The 19,072-nt window shown below is 42.5% G+C and overlaps 1 protein-coding gene across 1 annotated transcript in view; it reads right to left on the bottom strand.

The window, feature by feature from the left end:
- PIR (pirin) overlaps positions 1 to 12,809 on the bottom strand; it is a 95,732-nt gene extending 82,923 nt beyond the window's left edge. Inside the window, exons 1-2 of the mRNA XM_060002671.1 lie at positions 12,534 to 12,809; positions 11,067 to 11,207 (exon numbers count right to left, since the gene is read on the bottom strand). Coding sequence (XP_059858654.1) covers positions 11,067 to 11,162 — 96 coding nt within the window. The 5' untranslated portion in view covers positions 11,163 to 11,207; positions 12,534 to 12,809. The remainder of the gene's footprint in view (positions 1 to 11,066; positions 11,208 to 12,533) is intronic.
- Positions 12,810 to 19,072: the final 6,263 nt, after the last annotated feature.

Genomic DNA, 19,072 nt, shown 5'->3' with positions numbered 1-19,072 from the left:
ACCTCAGACTATCCCCTGGGCCTAACTCAGCCTCTAGACTGGAGCCTGAGGGTAACAATGAGAAGGTAGAAGGAAACTGCCAACACGTAGTCCAGACTGAGGTCGAAATATGGCCTTGAATGGACTTGACCTGTGACTCTGTGCTCCTCTACCTTGACTCAAGGTCTAGAGACACTGCTAATGGAGAGCGCCATCTACAAGTCCTGCATCAACTAGGACCAAGGTGGTTTGATATTAAGAGACTCTTACAATTTTAACTGTGATAATGGGATTACAGTTATATTTTTTAAGTAAAAACTGAAATATTTCTGAATGAAATGAAATGATTCACTTCAAAATACTCTGACGGAAGAAATGGATGGGGACCAAGATTGGAAACAAGACTGCCCATGAGTTGATCACTGTGGATGCTGGGTACCTGGAGAGTCATTATACTATTTTCTACTTTTCTACGTTAGAAATTCTTCCTAATAAAAAACATATACAGGCATACCTTGTTTTATTGCACTTAGAGGTATTGCGCTTTGCAGATATTGTGGTTTTTACAAATTGAAGGTTTGTGGCAGCCCTGCGTCAAGTGTCTATCGGTGGCATTTTTCCAACAGCGTTTGCTCACTTTGTATCTCTGTGTCACACTTTGGTAATTCTCACAATATTTCACACTTTTCCACTGTTATTCTATTCGTTATGGTGATCTGTGATCAGTGATTTTTGACGTTACCACTACAACTCACTGAAGGCTCAGATAACAGTTCACATTTTTTAGCAATAAAGTATTTTTTTAATTAAGGTGTGTACATTGTTTTTTTGGACACAATGCTATCGCACACTTAGTAGACTATAGTATAGTTTAAACGTTAAGTAATTTCTGTATGCACTGAGAAACCAAGATAATCACGTGACCTGCTTTACTGCAATATTCGCTTTATTGCAGTGGCCTGGAATGGAACCCGCAACATCTCTGAGGTGTCACTGCATGACAGTGGTCCAAGGAAAATCACATCAGCAAGGACTGTCTGGTGGAAGGGGAAGTGGGGCATAGAGGCAAATGCAGGTGATGGGTGGGTTTCCCTCCTGCTGGAAGCATAGAGGAACCACCCGTCAGCATCATGCTGTGCGATCATTTCAATTCCAGCTTGGGGCTGTCCCGGCCCACACACAACTTTAATGGAAGGTGCCAGGCAGCCCAACTCCATCCTGTTTACCATTCATCACCGAAAGAGCACTGTGAATTCCTCCACCTCCACATTTACAGTCACAGGGAATGTGTCACCTAGGGCCACTAACATCAAACACTGTTGTAAATTCTACACTAAAATAGCTCTGGGCTCCAGATTTCTTATGAGATTTTATTTTCTACTGACAGAGCCTTGGTGCAAAAAGTTTGAAAAGTAACCACCTTGAAGTGAGAGTGATGCTTTCCTCCTCTGCTGATGGGAGGGTTGGGGTCCATCTTTCTGGCAAGCTGGCAGTGTGCGGAGTGCTAACAAATAGGGTAACAATCTAAATGGTCAAATGCAGGGCCAGCATCATCAAAAAATCTACAAATAATAAATGCTGGAGAGGGTGTGGAGAAAAGGGAACCCTCCTACACTGTTGGTGGGAACGTAAGCTGGTGCAGCCACTGTGGAAAACAGTATGGAGGTTCCTCTGAAAACTAAAAACAGAGTTGCCATAAACGTCCCTCGACAGATGAATGGATAAAGATGTGGTACATACATACAAGGGAATATTACTCAGCCATTAAAAATAATGAAATAATGCCATTTGCAGCAACATGGGTGGACCTAGAGATTATCATACTAAGTGAAGTAAATCAGACCAAGAAAGACAAATATCATGATTCCACTTACACGTGGAATCTAAAATATGACACAAATGAACCTGTCTATGAAATAGAAACAGAATCACGGACATAGTTAAGAGACTGGTGGTTGCCAAGGGGGAGGAGGTCGGGGTTAGCAGATGTAAGGTTTTATATATACAGAATGGATAAACAACAAGGTCCTACAACATAGCACAGGGAACTATATTCAATATCCTATGATAAACCATAATGGAAAAGAATATAAAAAAAGAATATATATATATATATATGTATGTGTAACTGAATCACTTTGCTGCAGAGCAGTAATTAACACATTGTAAATCAACTATCCTTCAATAAAAATTTTTTTAAAAATTAAAAAATAAAAAATGTAGGGCCAGGAGTAAGAGAATAATGGTATGCTCATACACTGGAATATGTCATAACTACTTAAATGGTGTTTACGAAGAATTTATAATAACATGGGAAGTCCTTTTGCTACCCTCTTAAATGAAAAACTAAGGACACAAAATTCTTTATTCTGTACAACTAAAATATTTAACTACACACAGACAAAAGGAAACACGCTTTGTCTTAACAGTGATTAAACCAGAGTGATGGCATTAGGAATGATTCCTATCCATTTATTTTTCTTGAGGGTAGAGGCACACCTGGGGCATGGCATTAGTAAAATGCAGAGGTCTTTAAAGCATAGGTTTTCAGCCAGGGACTCTTTTTTTTTTTTTTTTTTTGCGGTACGCGGGGCCTCTCCCGTTGCGGAGCACAGGCTCCAGACGCGCAGGCTCAGCGGCCATGGCCCACAGGCCCAGCCGCTCTGCGGCATGTGGGATCTTCCCGAACCGGGGCATGAACCCGCGTCCCCTGCATCGGCAAGTGGACTCTCAACCACTGTGCCACCAGGGAAGCCCAGCCAGGGACTCTTAACTGGGAACCATGGATACAATTCAGGTAAACTTGGCTGGGGGAAAAAAACAAACACACACACACACACACACATTTTTGTTTTCACTAACCTCTAACTGGAAATTTTTTTCTTCTGAATTTTTTTGTAGTAAAACAAACATAACATGGAATTTACCGTTTTAACCGCTTGTAAGTATACAGTTTAGTGGCATGAAGTACATTCACGCTGGTGCGCAACAAGTCACCACCACCCAGCTCCAAAGTAAAATGTAACATTGCCTTTAATTATGGACGTAGTCAAAGAACCACAGTAATTTACCAGGACCTGTGACTTTGCCCCCAACCGAAATCAAAGCTCCTTTCATATCACATCGTAGCTGTTGCAGGTATACCGAACTACTGTTCATGCCCCTCACAGATTTGAAATTAGGTAGTTATGAGAACTGCCACCAGATCTCCTTATTGAATGTCACTAGAGTTGTTATTTAAGTTACTAGCTTACAGATTTGTTCTGTAATATTTTGCTAACCATATTTCAATACAAAGGTTTTCCTTTGTATGTAATACCATGCCTAAGCCCCACCCCACACAGCCCCCAGGGCCTTTTCCAGCCCTGTGGGTCCTGAGCATTGGCCCCGCCCACCACCCAAACTTTGCCCTTGCTTAGGCCCTGCCCTCCACAGCTAAGGCCTTCCCCCCACCCTGCCTTTTTTTTTTTCTTCTCCCACCTCCTCTTTTTTACTATTGTGGTACTGATTTACCTTCCAGCTGTTGATTCATCTATATTTTTATTTTTACAGTCTTTCTAACATATCTGTTAGCTTCCTAGTCTAATTTTACCTTTTACTTTGTCATTGTTCTTTTTTTGCTGCCCCACGCAGCTTGCGGGATCTTGATTCGCAAGCCTGGGGTCAGGCGGAAGCTCCTGTGGTGGGAGCTCTGAGTCCAATCCACTGGACTAACAGAGAACCTCAGACCCCAGGGAATATTCATCAGAGTGAGGCCTCACAGAATTCCTCATCTCAGCACCAACACCCAGCTCTACCCAATAGCCTACAAACTCCAGTGTGGAAAGCATCAGGCCAAACAACCAGTAAAACAGGAACACAATCCCACTCATAAAAAAAAAATGAGACAGCAAAAAAATATGTCACAGACGAAGGAGAAAGGTAAAAACCTGCAAGACCAAATAAATGAAGAGGAAATAGGCAATCTACCTGAAGAAGAATTCAGAGTAACGATAGTAAAGATGATCCAGAATCTCGGAAACAGAATGGAAGCACGGACTGAGAAAGCACAAGAAATGTTTAACAAAGGTCTAGAAGAACTAAAGAACAAACAAACAGAGATGAACAACACAATAACCAAAATGAAAAATACACTAGAAGGAATCAATAACAGAGGCAGAAGAACGAAAAAGTGAGCTGGAAGACAAAATGGTGGAAATAACTGCTGAGGAGCAGAATAAAGAAAAAAGAATGAAAAGCATTGAAGACAGTCTCAGAGACCTCTGGGACAACATTAAACGCACCAACATTCGAATTATAGGGGGTCCCAGAAGAAGAAGAGAAACAGAAAGGGACCAGGAAATTTTTGAAGAGATAATAGTTGCAAACTTCCCTAACATGTTAGGGGAAGGAAATAGTCAATCAAGTCCAGGAAGTGCAGAGAATCCCATACAGAATAAATTCAAGGAGAAACACGACAAGACACATATTAATCAAACTATCAAAAATTAAATACAAAGAAAAAATATTAAAAGCAGCAAGGGAAGAGCAACAAATAACATACAAGGGAATCCCCATAAGGTTAACAGCTGATCTTTCAGCAGAAACTGTGCAAGCCAGAAGGGAGAGGCAGGACATATTTAAACTGATGAAAGGGAAAAACCTACAACCAAGAATACTCTACCCAGCAAGGATCTTTCAGATTCAATGGAGAAGTCAAAAGCTTTTCAGACAAACAAAAGCTAAGAGAATTCAGCACCACCAAACCAGCTTTACAACAAATGCTAAAGAAACTTCTCTAAGCAGGAAACACAGGAGAAGAAAAAGACCCACAAAAACAAACCAAAAACAATTAAAAAATGGTAACAGGAACATACATATCGATAATAACTTTGAATGTAAATGGATTAAATGCCCCAACCAAAAGACACAGGCTGGCTTAATGGATACAAAAACAAGACCCATATATATACGCTGTCTACAAGAGACCCACTTCAGATCTAGGGACACATACAGACTGAAAGCAAAGGGATGGAAAAAGATATTCCATGCAAATGGAAATCAAAAGAAAGCTGGAGTAGCAATACTCGTATCAGATAAAATAGACTTTAACATAAAGACTGTTACAAGAGACAAAGAAGGACACTACATAATGATCAAGGGATCAATCCCAGAAGAAGATATAACAATTATAAATGTTTATGCATCCAACATAGGAGCACCTCAATACATAAGGCAAATGCTAACAGCCATGAAAGGGGAAATTGACAGTAACAAAATAATAGTACGGGACTTTAACACCCCACTTACGCCAATGGACAGATCATCCAAACAGAAAATAAATAAGGAAACACAAGCTTTAAATGACACAACAGACAGATCTAATCGAAAATTATACAACATTCCACCAAAAGTGGCAGAATACACTTTCTTCTCAAGTGCACATGGAACATTCTCCAGGACAGATCACATCCTGGGTCACAAAGCAAGCCTCAGTAAATTTAAGAAAACTGAAATCGTATCAAGCATCTTTTCTGACCAAAATGCTATGAGATTGGAAATCAATTACAGGGAAAAAAAACTGTAAAAAACACAAATACAAGGAGGCTAAACAATACATTACTAAATAACCAAGAGATCACTGAAGAAATCAAAGGGGAAATCAAAAAATACCTGGAGACAAATGACAATGAAAACACGACGATCCAAAACCTATGGGATGCAGCAAAAGCAGTTCTAAGAGGGAAGTTTATAGCTATACAAGCCTACCTCAAGAAACAAGAAAAATCTTAAATAAACAATCTAACGTTACACCTAAAGGAACTAGAGAAGAAGAATAAACAAAACCCAAAGTTAGTACAAGGAAAGAAATCATAAAGATCAGAGCAGAAATAAATGAAATGGAAACAAAGAAAACAATAGCAAAGATCAACAAACCTAAAAGCTGGTTCTTTGAGAAGATAAATGAAATTGATAAACCATTAGCCAGACTCATGATGAAGAAGAGGGAGAGGACTCAAATGAATAAAATTAGAAATTAAAAAGGAGAAGTTACAACAGACACGGCAGAAATACAGCGCATCCTATGAGACTACTACAAGCAACTCTATGCCAATAAAATGGACAACCTGGAAGAAATGGACAAATTCTTAGAAAGGTATAACCTTCCAAGACTGAACCAGGAAGAAATAGAAAATAGGAACAGACCAATCACAAGAAAGAAATCGAAACTGTGATTAAAAATCTTCCAACAAACAAAAGTCCAGGATCACATGGCTTCACAGGTGAATTCTTTCAAACATTTAGAGAAAAGCTAACACCCATCCTTCTCAAACTCTTCCAAAAAATTTCAGAGGAAGGAACACTCCCAAACTCATTCTATGAGGCCACCATCACCCTGATACCAAAACCAGACAAAGATACTACAAAAAAAGAAAATTACAGACCAATATCACTGATGAATATAGATGCAAAAATCCTCAACAAAACACTAGCAAATAGAATCCAAAAACACAATAAAAGGATCATACACCATGATCAAGTGGGATTTATCCCAGGGATGCAAGGATTCTTCAATGTATGCAAATCAATCAATGTGATACACCATATTAACAAATTGAAGAATAAAAACCATAACATCTCAATAGATGCAGAAAAAGCTTTTGACAAAATTCAACACCCATTTATGATAAAAACTCTCCAGAAAATGGGCACAGAGGGAACCTACCTCAACAAAATAAAGGCCATATACAACAAACCCACAGCAAACATCATTCTCAATGGTGAAAAACTGAAAACATTTCCTCTAGGATCAGGAACAAGACAAGGATGTCCACTCTTGCCACTATTATTATTCAACACAATTTTGGAAGTCCTAGCCACAGCAGTCAGAGAAGAAAAATAAATAAAAGGGATACAATTTGGAAAAGAAGAAGTAAAACTGTCACTGTTTGCAGATGATATGATACTATACATACAGAATCCTAAAGATGCCACCAGAAAACTACTAGAGCTAATCAGTGAATTTGGTAAAGTTGCAGGATACAAAATTGACGCACAGAAATCTCTTGCATTCCTATACACTAATGATGAAAAACCTGAAAGAGAAATTAAGGAAACACTCCCATTTACCACTGCAACACAAAGAATAAAATACCGAGGAATAAACCTCCCTAGGGAGACAAAAGACATGTATGCAGAAAACTCTAAGACACTGATGAACGAAATTAAAGATGATATAAACAGATGGAGAGAGAGACCGTGTTCCTAGATTGGAAGAATCAATATTGTATGTTGACTATAGTAAAATGACTATACTACCCAAAGCAATCTACAGATTCAATGCAATCCCTATCAAATTACCAACGGCATTTTTTACAGAACTAGAACAAAAAATCTTAAAATTTGTATGGAGACACAAAAGACCCCTAATAGCCAAAGCAGTCTTGAGGGAAAAAAACAGAGCTGGAGGAATCTGACTCTCTGACTTCAGACTATACTACAAAGCTACAGTAATCAAGACAATATGGTATTGGCACAACAACAAAAATATAGATCAATGGAACAGGATAGAAAGCCCAGAGATAAACCCACACACCTATGGTCAACTAATCTATGACAAATGAGGCAAGGATATACAATGGAGAAAAGACAGTTTCTTCAATAAGTGGTGCTGGGAAAACTGGACAGCTACATGTAAAAGAATGAAATTAGAACACTCCCTAACACCATACACAAAAATAAACTCAAAATGGATTAGAGACCTAAATGTAAGACTGGACACTATAAAACTCTTAGAGGAAAACATAGGAAGAACACTCTTTCACATAAATCACAGCAAGATCCTTTTTGACCCATCTCCTAGAGTAACAGAAATTAAAACAAATAAATGGGACATAATTAAACTTAAAAGCTTTTGCACATCAAATTAAAACATGAACAAGACAAAAAGACAACCCTCAAAATGGGAGAAAATATTTGCAAATGAAACAACAAAGGATTAATCTCTAAAATACACAAACAGCTCATGGAGCTCAATATCAAAAAAACAAACAATCCAGTTAAAAAATGGGCGGAAGACCTAAATAGACATTTCACCAAGGAAGACTTAGAGATGGCCAAGAGGCACATGAAAAGATGCTCATCATCACTAATTATTAGAGAAATTCAAATCAAAACTACAATGGGGTATCACCTCATGAAGGTCAGAATGGCCATTATCAAAAAAGCTAGAAACAATAAATGCTGGAGAGGCTGTGGAGAAAAGGAAACCCTCCTACACTGTCGGTGGGAATGTAAATTGATACAACCACTATGGAAAACAGTATCGAGGTTCCTTAGAAAACTAAAAATAGAACTACCAAACTACCCAGCAATCCCACTACTGGGCATATACCCTGAGAAAACCATAATTCAAAAAGAGTCATGTACCACAATGTTCATTGCAGCTCTATTTACAACAGCCAGGACATGGAACCAACCTAAATGTCCATCGACAGATGAATGGATAAAGAAGATGTGGCACATACATACAATGTAATATTACTCAACCATAAAAGGAAATGCAACTGAGTTATTTGTAGTGAGGTGGATGGACCTAGAGTCTGTCATACAGAGTGAAGTAAATGAGAAAAACAAATACTGTATGCTAACACATATATATGGAATCTAAAAAAAAAAAATGGTACTGATGAACCTAGTTGCAGGGCAGGAATAAAGAGGTAGACATAGAGAATGGACTTGCTGACATGGGGTGGGAAAGCAAAGCTGGGGTGAAGTGAGAGTAACATCGACGTATATACACTACCCAATATAAAATAGTTGGCTGGTGGGAAGCAGCAGCATAGCACAGGGAGATCAGCTCGGTGCTCTGTGGTGACCTAGAGGGGTGGGATAGGGAGGGTGGGAGGGAGGCTCAAGAGGGAGGGGATATGTGTATGCCTATGGCTGATTGGCTTTGCTGTGCAACAGAAACTAACACAGTGTTGTGAGGCAATTATACTCCGATAAAGATGTATTAGAAAATAAATAAAAGTAAAAAACATTTTTCTGAGAAGGAATGGATAAAACATTATTCTGAGAATGAACTGATGGTTTTCAGCAGACCTCCAAAGGGGTTCACAAGACCAGAAAAATTGAGAACTCCTCAGCAGATGTGTTTCTGACAGATGGAGTAATTAAAGTATTAGCTACCCTCAACATACAATAGTGGGTTTGCTGATGGGTATTCGAATTCCCCTGTTGGCGATATGGCCTAGTATAAAATGACACCATGCCCACCTGCATCTTCCCAACATCCACTGTGCATTTAGCCCTTAGAATAATCCTGTCTGCGTGTGTCCCTTCGGAAAAACCATGTTTGACAGACCTCAAGAGACATTCTCAGATGAATAGGAACCTAACGGTGGGAAGAGTATGAGAATATCAGAGCAGAATTTACGAAGAGGAACAAACCAGCCTCACTTTTCAAAAAGAATCCATTTCCCTAATATACTTCTTCCTTTATTCAAAAATATTTTTTGGAAGATAAGCTCAGCATCACTAATTAGGGAAATGCAAATCAAAACCACACTGAGATATCACCTCACATGTATTAGGAAGGCTATTATCAAAAAGACAAGAAATGACAGTGTTGGTGAGTGTGTGGAGAAAAGAGAACCTTCGTGCACTGTTGGTGGGAATGTAAATTGGTGCAGCCACTATAGAAAACAGTATGGAAGTTCCCCCCAAAATTAAACGTATAACTACCATACGATCCAGCAATTTCACTTCTGGGTATTTATCCAAAGAAAACGAAAACACTAACTTGAAAAGCTGTATGCTCCCCCATGTTCATTGCAGCATCATTTACAATAATCAAGACATAGAAACAACCTAGGTGTCCACCAACAGATGAACGGATAAAGAAAATGTGGTGTAAATATACAACGGAATATTATTCAACTACAAAAAAGAATGAAATCTTGCTGTTTGCAACAACATGGATGGAGCTTGAGGGCATTCTGCTGAGTGAAATAAGTCAGAGAGGGAAACACAAATACTGTATGATCTCATATGTGGAAACTAAAAACAAGCTCATAGATACAGAGAACAGACTGGTGGTTGCCAGATGTGGGGGTGGGGTGAGCAAAATGGATGAAGGAGGTCAAAAGGTACAAACTTTAAGTTACAAAATAAATGAGTCATGAGGATGGAATATACAACATGGTGACTATAGTTAATACTGTACTGCATATTTGAAAGTTGCTAAGAGAGTAGATCTTAAAAGTTCTCATCACGAGAAAAATAATTATGTATGATGACAGAAGTTAACTAGACTCGTGATCATTTTGCAATATATACAAATACTGAATCATTGTGTTGTACACCTGAAAGTAATGTTATATGTCGATCATACCTCAATAAAAAGAAATCTGTTTTTGGAATCTGGGGCTGGGCACTGCATTCCTTGGGCGATAACCACCATTTGATGACCTTTCTATGCGAATAAGATTTTCTTTTCCGCCAAGTCTCATGTCTCCCATAATTTTCAAATAAAACTGCTCTCTAATGTGGAAAGATATCTGCCTCACCTACAATCACCTTCTCTGAGGGAAGCCCCCACTTACCTCCCACCAAGAGGTCCACAAAGTTGGGTCTCAGGGGTCTCTCTAAGAATTCAGATCCCTGGCAATGGCTGACTGGTCCAGGGTAGAGACCTGACCCAAGCCGAGCCGGTCGGATTCTCTCTCCTGGGAATTTGGGATGGGGCCCCAGTGTCTCTCCTTGGTGCTTTGACCTGTGGGCATGTAAACCCGGGGGTATCACGTGGGTGAGCCTGGTGAAGTGCCCACAGAGGCTGACAGATAAACCCAGGATGGGACATGGGTGTGCAGAGAGGGGCACAGAGGTTTCACCTCAGGACCACCGGATCCATATTACAGAAACCCCCTTGGGACTGGGGCTGCTCCAGGGAGGACCCCAATTGCTAAGTTTAGAGTTGGTTCCCAAGGCACCCAACAGGGCGGCTCGTGATTGTCTCATGCCCTCTCTTCCCAAGTTTATCCTCAGGGTCCCACCAGTCCTTTCTGCTAAAAAGCAGGAAACAGCCATCCAACTAGCCAGCGTACCTCAGGTCTGCCGATGCTTCTGCGGACCCGCGCTCCAACCCCTTCCGACTGCTCACGGCTGAGCGGTGAGAGGGTAACCTTTTTGGACCACGCCATGCCCAAGGCTAAAAAGAGAGCGTTCTGAGGCTGAGCTGTAGACGACTGAGGGCAAGAGGAGGAACAACAAAACAGAGAAATCATCAAGGAGGGACCACCCAAGGACTATAAAATATAGGATACGAAATTCACACCTGCCCCAAGTATTAACAGCTACAATCGTTAAATTGCTTACTCTGCACAAGACCTGGGCTAGGTGCTTTAAAACAAGCATAATGATGGTGAACGCGTGGGAGTACTAACTAGCTCCCCAGCACCCTACTAATGATTTACAATGTTTAGCGGGTGTAGTCCTACGACCACCTTTGGCGAGGGTTAGTGATAACAGCTCCGCTGGGCATTGACTAAGGACCTCGAACGCTCACTTTACCTGCTTTACATGATTGAAGTCCCTCGACCTCCCCCCCACCCCGCGCTGCCCCATGACGGAGGTGCTACCTTGAGCTGAGAGAGATCTGTGTGGCGACACAGGGAACACGGAGAAAAAACAACAGGTCTGGGACTCTCACCTGAACATGCCAAAGACCTTGACATTGAAAGGGATCTTTGAGGGTCATCAAATTCAAAGACCCATCTATCCCTGAAGCTCAGGGTCAACTTAAGTAGCAAGAAATCTTGGAGCTTTCATGTGAAGTAGAGCACAGGAAACTCATGGAGGAGGCACCCTTGACAGTGCTATCCGTATTTCGGCCCCCATCCACAGCCCCAATCCAAAAGTGTTTCCTCTTTGTGGGTCGAAAGCCTACTCAACGGCATATCACAAAACAGGTATAATCAACCCCCTTTCCAGTTCAAATGCTTGCATACAATACCCGCAATTCCTAACGCTCTTCTGCAAACTGCGTATAATCCTTTCCTTCAAAGATTCCCACTCAAACCAAGAGAGATGCTTCAGCAAGAAGCATACTCTGGAGCCACACAGCCTGGGTCTGCATCCCAAGTTCACCAACGTACCAGCTGTGTGACCTGAGGCCAACTGCTAAGCCTCTCTGTTCCTCAGTTTTTCCACCTGCGAAATAGGAGTAATAAGACTGCCTACCGCAAAGGAGTGTAGTCAGCGCTCTAAGAACGTGAGCTGCTGCTACTCAGAGCACTGTGCGGGGCAAAGACCTCCAGGCAGGCAAGCGAGGCTCACCCTAAATGTGCCCTCCCCGAGGCAGGCAATCAATAAATATTTACTGGGTGCTGGGCTGTGGGGCACCTAAAATGAGCTCAATCCTCCACGCCGTACATAACTGTCATCACCCACCTACACCCATCTTGAAAGTACTGGTATTTTACGCCCCGCCCCCTCAATTTGGACTATTTCTGGGTCTTTCCAGACTCCTACAATTAAATTCTATGCACGTGAATCACTGATGAGGTACTTACCAGATCAAAGTGGTCTGCAGAAAGAAAAGTTGTCTACCACTTGCACCCAATTGCAGAGGACTATTTAAGCATCTCTGGCCATCTCCCTAGGAGATTCCCCTGGGAGTCTGAGACGGGCCGGAGAGGGCGGGGTCCTGCTAACTGATAGCCGGCACCCGCCCGGCCCCGCGGGCGTTCTGTAGTCCCGCCCGGTGAGGGCGGCTGCTGCAGCCCGTGCGGCGGGGGAGGCGTGGGGAAGGTGGGCTCGGAGGGCGCCGCGCACCTGCCCCACGGTGACTCAGCACTTCGCTGCCGGCGGCCGCAGGGAGGCGGGAGGCGGGAGGCGGGAGGCGGGAGGCGGGAGGCGGGAGGCGGGAGGCGGGAGGCGGGAGGCGGGAGGCGGGAGGCGGGAGGCGGGAGGCGGGAGGCGGGAGTGTGTGGGTCTCTGGAGCCCTGGGCGGGGTTGATACTCCTTGATTGACAGTCCGCCGCCGCGCGGATCCTCTCGCTCCGCCCCCCGCCGCTCCCCCGCCCCCGCCTGACCTCGACGCCCCTCCCGCCCCCTAGAGCTGCGCGCTGGGCCCTGGGAGCGGGGGTTGGACCTGGCAGGTGTTCTGTTCAGGGCGAAGGCCCCAGTCGACCTTCTAGGACACCTGTCTGTACCTGGAGTGCGCTGGTCACGCAATCCGAGGAGCTTGGCGGCACGGGTTTCAATCCTGCCTCCACCACTTCTAGCTGTGTGACCTTGGGCAGATGGCTCAGCCTCTTTGTGCCTCCGGTTCCTCCATTGTAAAATGGACATGGTGATAATACCACCTGATGGGGTTGTGATGAGAATGAAATGAGCTGGGCAGGTGCTGAGCATTACACAACTGTTGGCTACATAAATAAGTTGCTTGCTGCTCTCTCCTTGCAAGGGGGTGAGGGAATTGGAGAGTTCCCAGGGGAGTGCGGAGTTGCAGAAGCCTCCGCGGGTTTCTGTTCTGTAAATACAAGAAAGCTCACTGCCTGGTTTTGAAGAAGGAAAGAAAGTGCTGGATAGTAAATGTTTTCGATTTTGCACGTGTTCTCTGTGGCTACCAAGCCAGTTGGTCTTTGTAGCAACAAAACAGCCAGAGGCAACAAGTAAATGGGCGTGGCTGTGTTTCAATAAAACTTTAATTATGGCTACTGACATTTGAATTTCATGTAATTTTCACTTGTCAGGAAGTGTTACTCTCCTTTTGGTTTTTTAGTTCAAGTACTTACAAGTGTAAAAACCACTGTTAGCTCGCAGGCTCTAAAAAAACGAGGTAGTGGGCCAGACTTGGCTGCAGGCCTAGTTTGCAGACCCCTGCTTTAAGACAACAGTCGGTAGGCATTCCCCCTGATGCCTTATATGTCAGTGGGGCTCAAGTCCCCCCTTCCCACTTTACTCCGATGAGTGAAAGCTAAATGAGAGGGTCCCCCTGGTGGCGCAGTGGTTAAGAACCCGCCCGCCAACGCGGGGGACATGGGTTCGAACCCTGGTCCAGGAAATCCCATATGCCGCGGAGCACATGCACCACAACTGCTGAGCCTGTGCTCTAGAGCCCGCGAGCCACAACTACTGGCCCACGCGCCACAACTACTGAAGCCCACGCACCTAGAGCCTGAGCTGCGCAACAAGAGAAGCCACTGCAATGAGAAGCCCGCGCACCGCAATGAAGAGTAGTCCCCGCTCGCCTCAACTAGAGAAAGCCCGCGCGCAGCAATAAAGACCCAATGCAGCCAAACATAAATAAATAAAATAGTTTTAAAAAAGCTAATGAGATAATACACGTGAACCTTAAAAGTACCATGAAATAATATTGTTGCTCATCATCATTCTACTTAACGTCTGCAGGTGTCTCCAAAGAAAATAGAAGCATGGGCTCTCTGTCTGGCACTTGGCAGACCTGGGTAAATACTTCTGCCTTCCCTACCAAAAAGTTCAATGTTTAGCCAATTGCCTGAGCCTGAAACTCAGGATATCACTCTTCCACCTTGAAATCTTGTGGATTCTGCTCCTATTTCTCTTAAGTAGCAATATATCCAGTGCTTCCCATTTTGACTGCCACCATCCATCTTCTCTGATAGCCAAGCCATTCTCCACGTCGCAGGGAAATGGAATAACCGCCTAAAACCTTCATTGCCCTCAAGAGAAAGTCCTGTGATGTCGTTAACCCAGCCTCACCCTCAGCATGCTGACACTTGCTCAAGGATGGACAGACAGACAGACAGACAGACACACACACACACACACACACACACACACACACACACACAGCAGCAGCCCCTCTTGCCATTATGCTCAACTTTTTTAGGCTCTCGAATGTGCATTCACTCTCTTGTCAACTTGCTGTGCCTCTGCCTGGACATTTCTTTCTCCCTGATCTGGCCTATCGCCATTCATCTTTCAGCTCTCAGTTTCCACATCACTCCCTCTAGGAAGCGTTGCCTGTCTGTCCCCTCAAGTCTGGGTGAGAAGTTTGACTTGGCAGTCATCATGACTACACACTGTTGACCAGAGTCATCATTTCTCCTCCTCTGGAAGATTCTATTTTCCTAAGATGGCTCCAACAGTATCTCCCATATACACTTGCCTTCTTCTTCAGTGTGACCCTGACACTCCCCCCATCACAAGTGGAGTTTACTTCTCTTCCTCTTAAGTCTAGGCAGGGCCTTTGGCTGCTCTGACCGATGGAATATGGTGGAAGGGGCAGTGTGCCACTTCTGGGCGTGGCTCTGAAATGGCCTGCCAGCTTCTGCTTCCTGCCTTTGGGAAACCAGCTGCCATGTAGGAAGAGTGAGGACTCTGAGACCAGCTCTGTGGGAGAAGCCCACGCCATGTGGAGGAGAGGTCCTGGAGGAAGAAACGCCACGTGAGGAAGGAGACAGAGGCCAAGGACACTGTGGCGCCAGACATATAGACAAACAAGCCATCTAGGAAGTGGCTCCTCCAGGCCCAGCTGCCCCAGCTGATGCCCCGTGGCTAAGACATGAACACCCACCTGTGTGCTTCCCAACTTCCAGACCCACAGACTTGTGAGCAGATAAACATGGTTGTCTCAAGCCACTCAGTTTCCAGGTCATTTGTTTCATGATAATAGATAACTGGAAAATATGCTTTTATGCTAGAAAACAGATGAGGTGGATTTTCAAAGCTCTGTGGGCTTAAAAAAAAAACTCTTACAAATATTTACTCTTTCACTTTGAGAAGATAAACAAAATTGATAAACCATTAGCCAGACTCATCAAGAAAAAAAGGGAGAAGACTCAAATCAACAGAATTAGAAATGAAAAAGGAGAAGTAACAACTGACACTGCAGAAATACAAAGGACCATGAGAGATTACTACAAGCTACTCTATGCCAATAAAATGGACAACCTGGAAGAAATGGACAAATTCTTAGAAAAGCACAACCTTCCAAGACTGAACCAGGAAGAAATAGAAAATATGAACAGACCCATCACAAGCACTGAAATTGAAACTGTGATTAAAAATCTTCCAACAAACAAAAGCCCAGGACCAGATGGCTTCACAGGCGAATTCTATCAAACATTTAGAGAAGAGCTAACACCTATCCTTCTCAAACTCTTCCGAAATATAGCAGAGGGAGGAACACTCCCAAACTCATTCTAGGAGGCCACCATCACCCTGATACCAATACCAGACAAAGATGTCACAAAGAAAGAAAACTACAGACCAATATCACTGATGAACATGGGTGCAAAAATCCTCAACAAAATACTAGCAAACAGAATCCAACAGCACATTAAAAGGATCATACACCATGATCGAGTGGGGTTTATCCCAGGAATGCAAGGATTCCTCAATATATGCAAATCAATCAATGTGATAAACCATATTAACAAATTGAAGGAGAAAAACCATATGATCATCTCAATAGATGCAGAAAAGGCTTTCGACAAAATTCAACACCCATTTATGATAAAAACCCTGCAGAAAGTAGGCATAGAGGGAACTTACCTCAACATAATAAAGGCCTATATGACAAACCCACAGCCAGCACTGTTCTCTTTTTTTTTTAACATCTTTATTAGGGTATAATTGCTTTACAATGGTGTGTTAGTTTCTGCTTTATAACAAAGTGAATCAGTTATACATATACATATGTTCCCATATCTCTTCCCTCTTGCGTCTCCCTCCCTCCCACCCTCCCTATCCCACCCCTCCAGGCGGTCACAAAGCACCGAGCCAATATCCCTGTGCCATGCGGCTGTTTCCCACTAGCTATCTACCTTACGTTTGTTAGTGTATATATGTCCATGCCTCTCTCGCGCCCTGTCACAGCATCGTTCTTAATGGTGAAAAACTGAAACCATTTCCTCTAAGATCAGGAAGAAAACAAGGTGGTCCACTCTGACCACTATTATTCAACATAGTTTTGGAAGTTTTAGCCACAGCAATCAGAGAAGAAAAAGAAATAAAAGGAATCCAAATCGGAAAACAAGAAGTAAAGCTGTCACTGCTTGCAGATAACATGATACTATACAGAGAGAATCCTAAAGATGCTACCAGAAAACTACTAGAGCTAATCAATGAATTTGGTAAAGTAGCAGGATACAAAATTAATGCACAGAAATCTCTTGCATTCCTAACCACTAATGATGAAAAATCTGAAAGAGAAATTAAGGAAACACTCCCATTTACCACTGCAACAAAAAGAATAAAATATCTAGGAATAAACCTACCTAAGGAGACAAAAGACCTGTATGCAGAAAACTATAAGACACTGATGAAAGAAATTAAAGATGATACAAGCAGAGAGATATACCATGTTCTTGGATTGGAAGAATCAACATTGTGAAAACGACTATACTACCCAAAGCAATCTACAGATTCAGTGCAATCCCTATCAAGCTACCAAAGGTATTTTTCACAGAACTAGAACAAAAAAATTCACAATTTGTATGGAAACACAAAAGACCCTGAATAGCCAAAGCAATCTTGAGAACGAAAAACGGAGCTGGAGGAGTCAGGTTCCTGGACTTCAGACTATACTACAAAGCGACAGTAATCAAGACAGTATGGTACTGGCACAAAAACAGAAATATAGATCAATGGAACAGGATAGAAAGCCCAGAGATAATCCCACACACATATGGTCACCTTATTTTTGACAAAGGAGGCAAAAACATACAATGGAGAAAAGACAGCCTCTTCAATAAGTGGTGCTGGGAAAACTGGACAGCTACACGTAAAAGAATGAAATTAGAACACTCCCTAACACCATACACAAAACTTAACTCAAAATGGATTAAAGACCTAAACGTAAGGCCAGACACTATAAAACTCTTAGAGGAAATAGGCAGAACACTCTATGACATAAATCACAGCAAGATCCTTTTTGACCCATCTCCTAAAGAAATGGAAATAAAAACAAAAATAAACAAATGGGACCTAATGAAACTTAAAAGCTTTTGCACAGCAAAGGAAACCATAAACAAGACGAAAAGACAACCCTCAGAATGGGAGAGAATATTTGCAAATGAAGCAACTGACAAAGGATTAATCTCCAAAATTTACAAGCAGCTCATACAGCTCAATTTCAAAAAAACAAACAACCCAATCCAAAAATGGGCAGAAGACCTAAACAGACATTTCTCCAAAGAAGATATACAGATTGCCAACAAACACATGAAAGGATGCTCAACATCACTAATCATGAGAGAAATGCAAATCAAAACTACAATGAGGTATCACCTCACACCAGTCAGAATGGCCATCATCAAAATATCTACAAACAATAAATGCTGGAGAGGGTATGGAGAAAAGGGAACCCTCTTGCACTGTTGGTGGGAATGTAAATTGATACAGCCACTATGGAGTAAAGTATGGAGGTTCCTTAAAACACTAAAAATAGAACTACCATATGACCCAGCAATCCCACTACTGGGCATATACCCTGAGAAAACCATAATTCAAAAAGAGTCATGTACCACAGTGTTCATTGCAGCACTATTTACAATAGCCCGGAGATGGAAGCAACCTAAGTGTCCATTGACAGATGAATGGATAAAGCAGATGTGGCACATATATACAATGGAATATCACTCAGCCACAAAAAGAAACGAAATTGAGTGTTTTGTAGTGAGGTACATGGACCTAGAGTCTGTCATACAGAGTGAAGTAAGTCAGAAAGATAAAAATATCTTATGCTAACACAAATATATGGAATCTAAAAAACAAAAAAGTTATGAAGAACATAGGGGCAGGACAGGAATAAAGACTCAGACGTAGACAATGGGCTTGAGGACACGGGGAGAGGGAAGGGTAAGGTGGGACGAAGTGAGAGAGTGGCATGGACACATATACACTACCAAACGTAAGGTAGATAGCTAGTGGGAGGCAGCCGCATGGCACAGGGATTTCAGTTCCGCGCTTTGTGACCACCTAGAGGGGTGGGATAGGGAGCGTGGGAGGGAGGGAGACACAAGAGGGAAGAGATATGGGGATATATGTATACGTATAGCCGATCCACTTTGTTATAAAGCAGAAACTAACACACCATTGTAAAGCAATTATACTCCAATAA

The sequence above is a fragment of the Delphinus delphis genome, chromosome X (genome assembly GCF_949987515.2).
Source record: "Delphinus delphis chromosome X, mDelDel1.2, whole genome shotgun sequence".
Taxonomy (NCBI): domain Eukaryota; kingdom Metazoa; phylum Chordata; class Mammalia; order Artiodactyla; family Delphinidae; genus Delphinus; species Delphinus delphis.
Note: the sequence above shows the minus strand (reverse complement) of the source record. Positions and strands in the feature narration are given on the sequence as shown.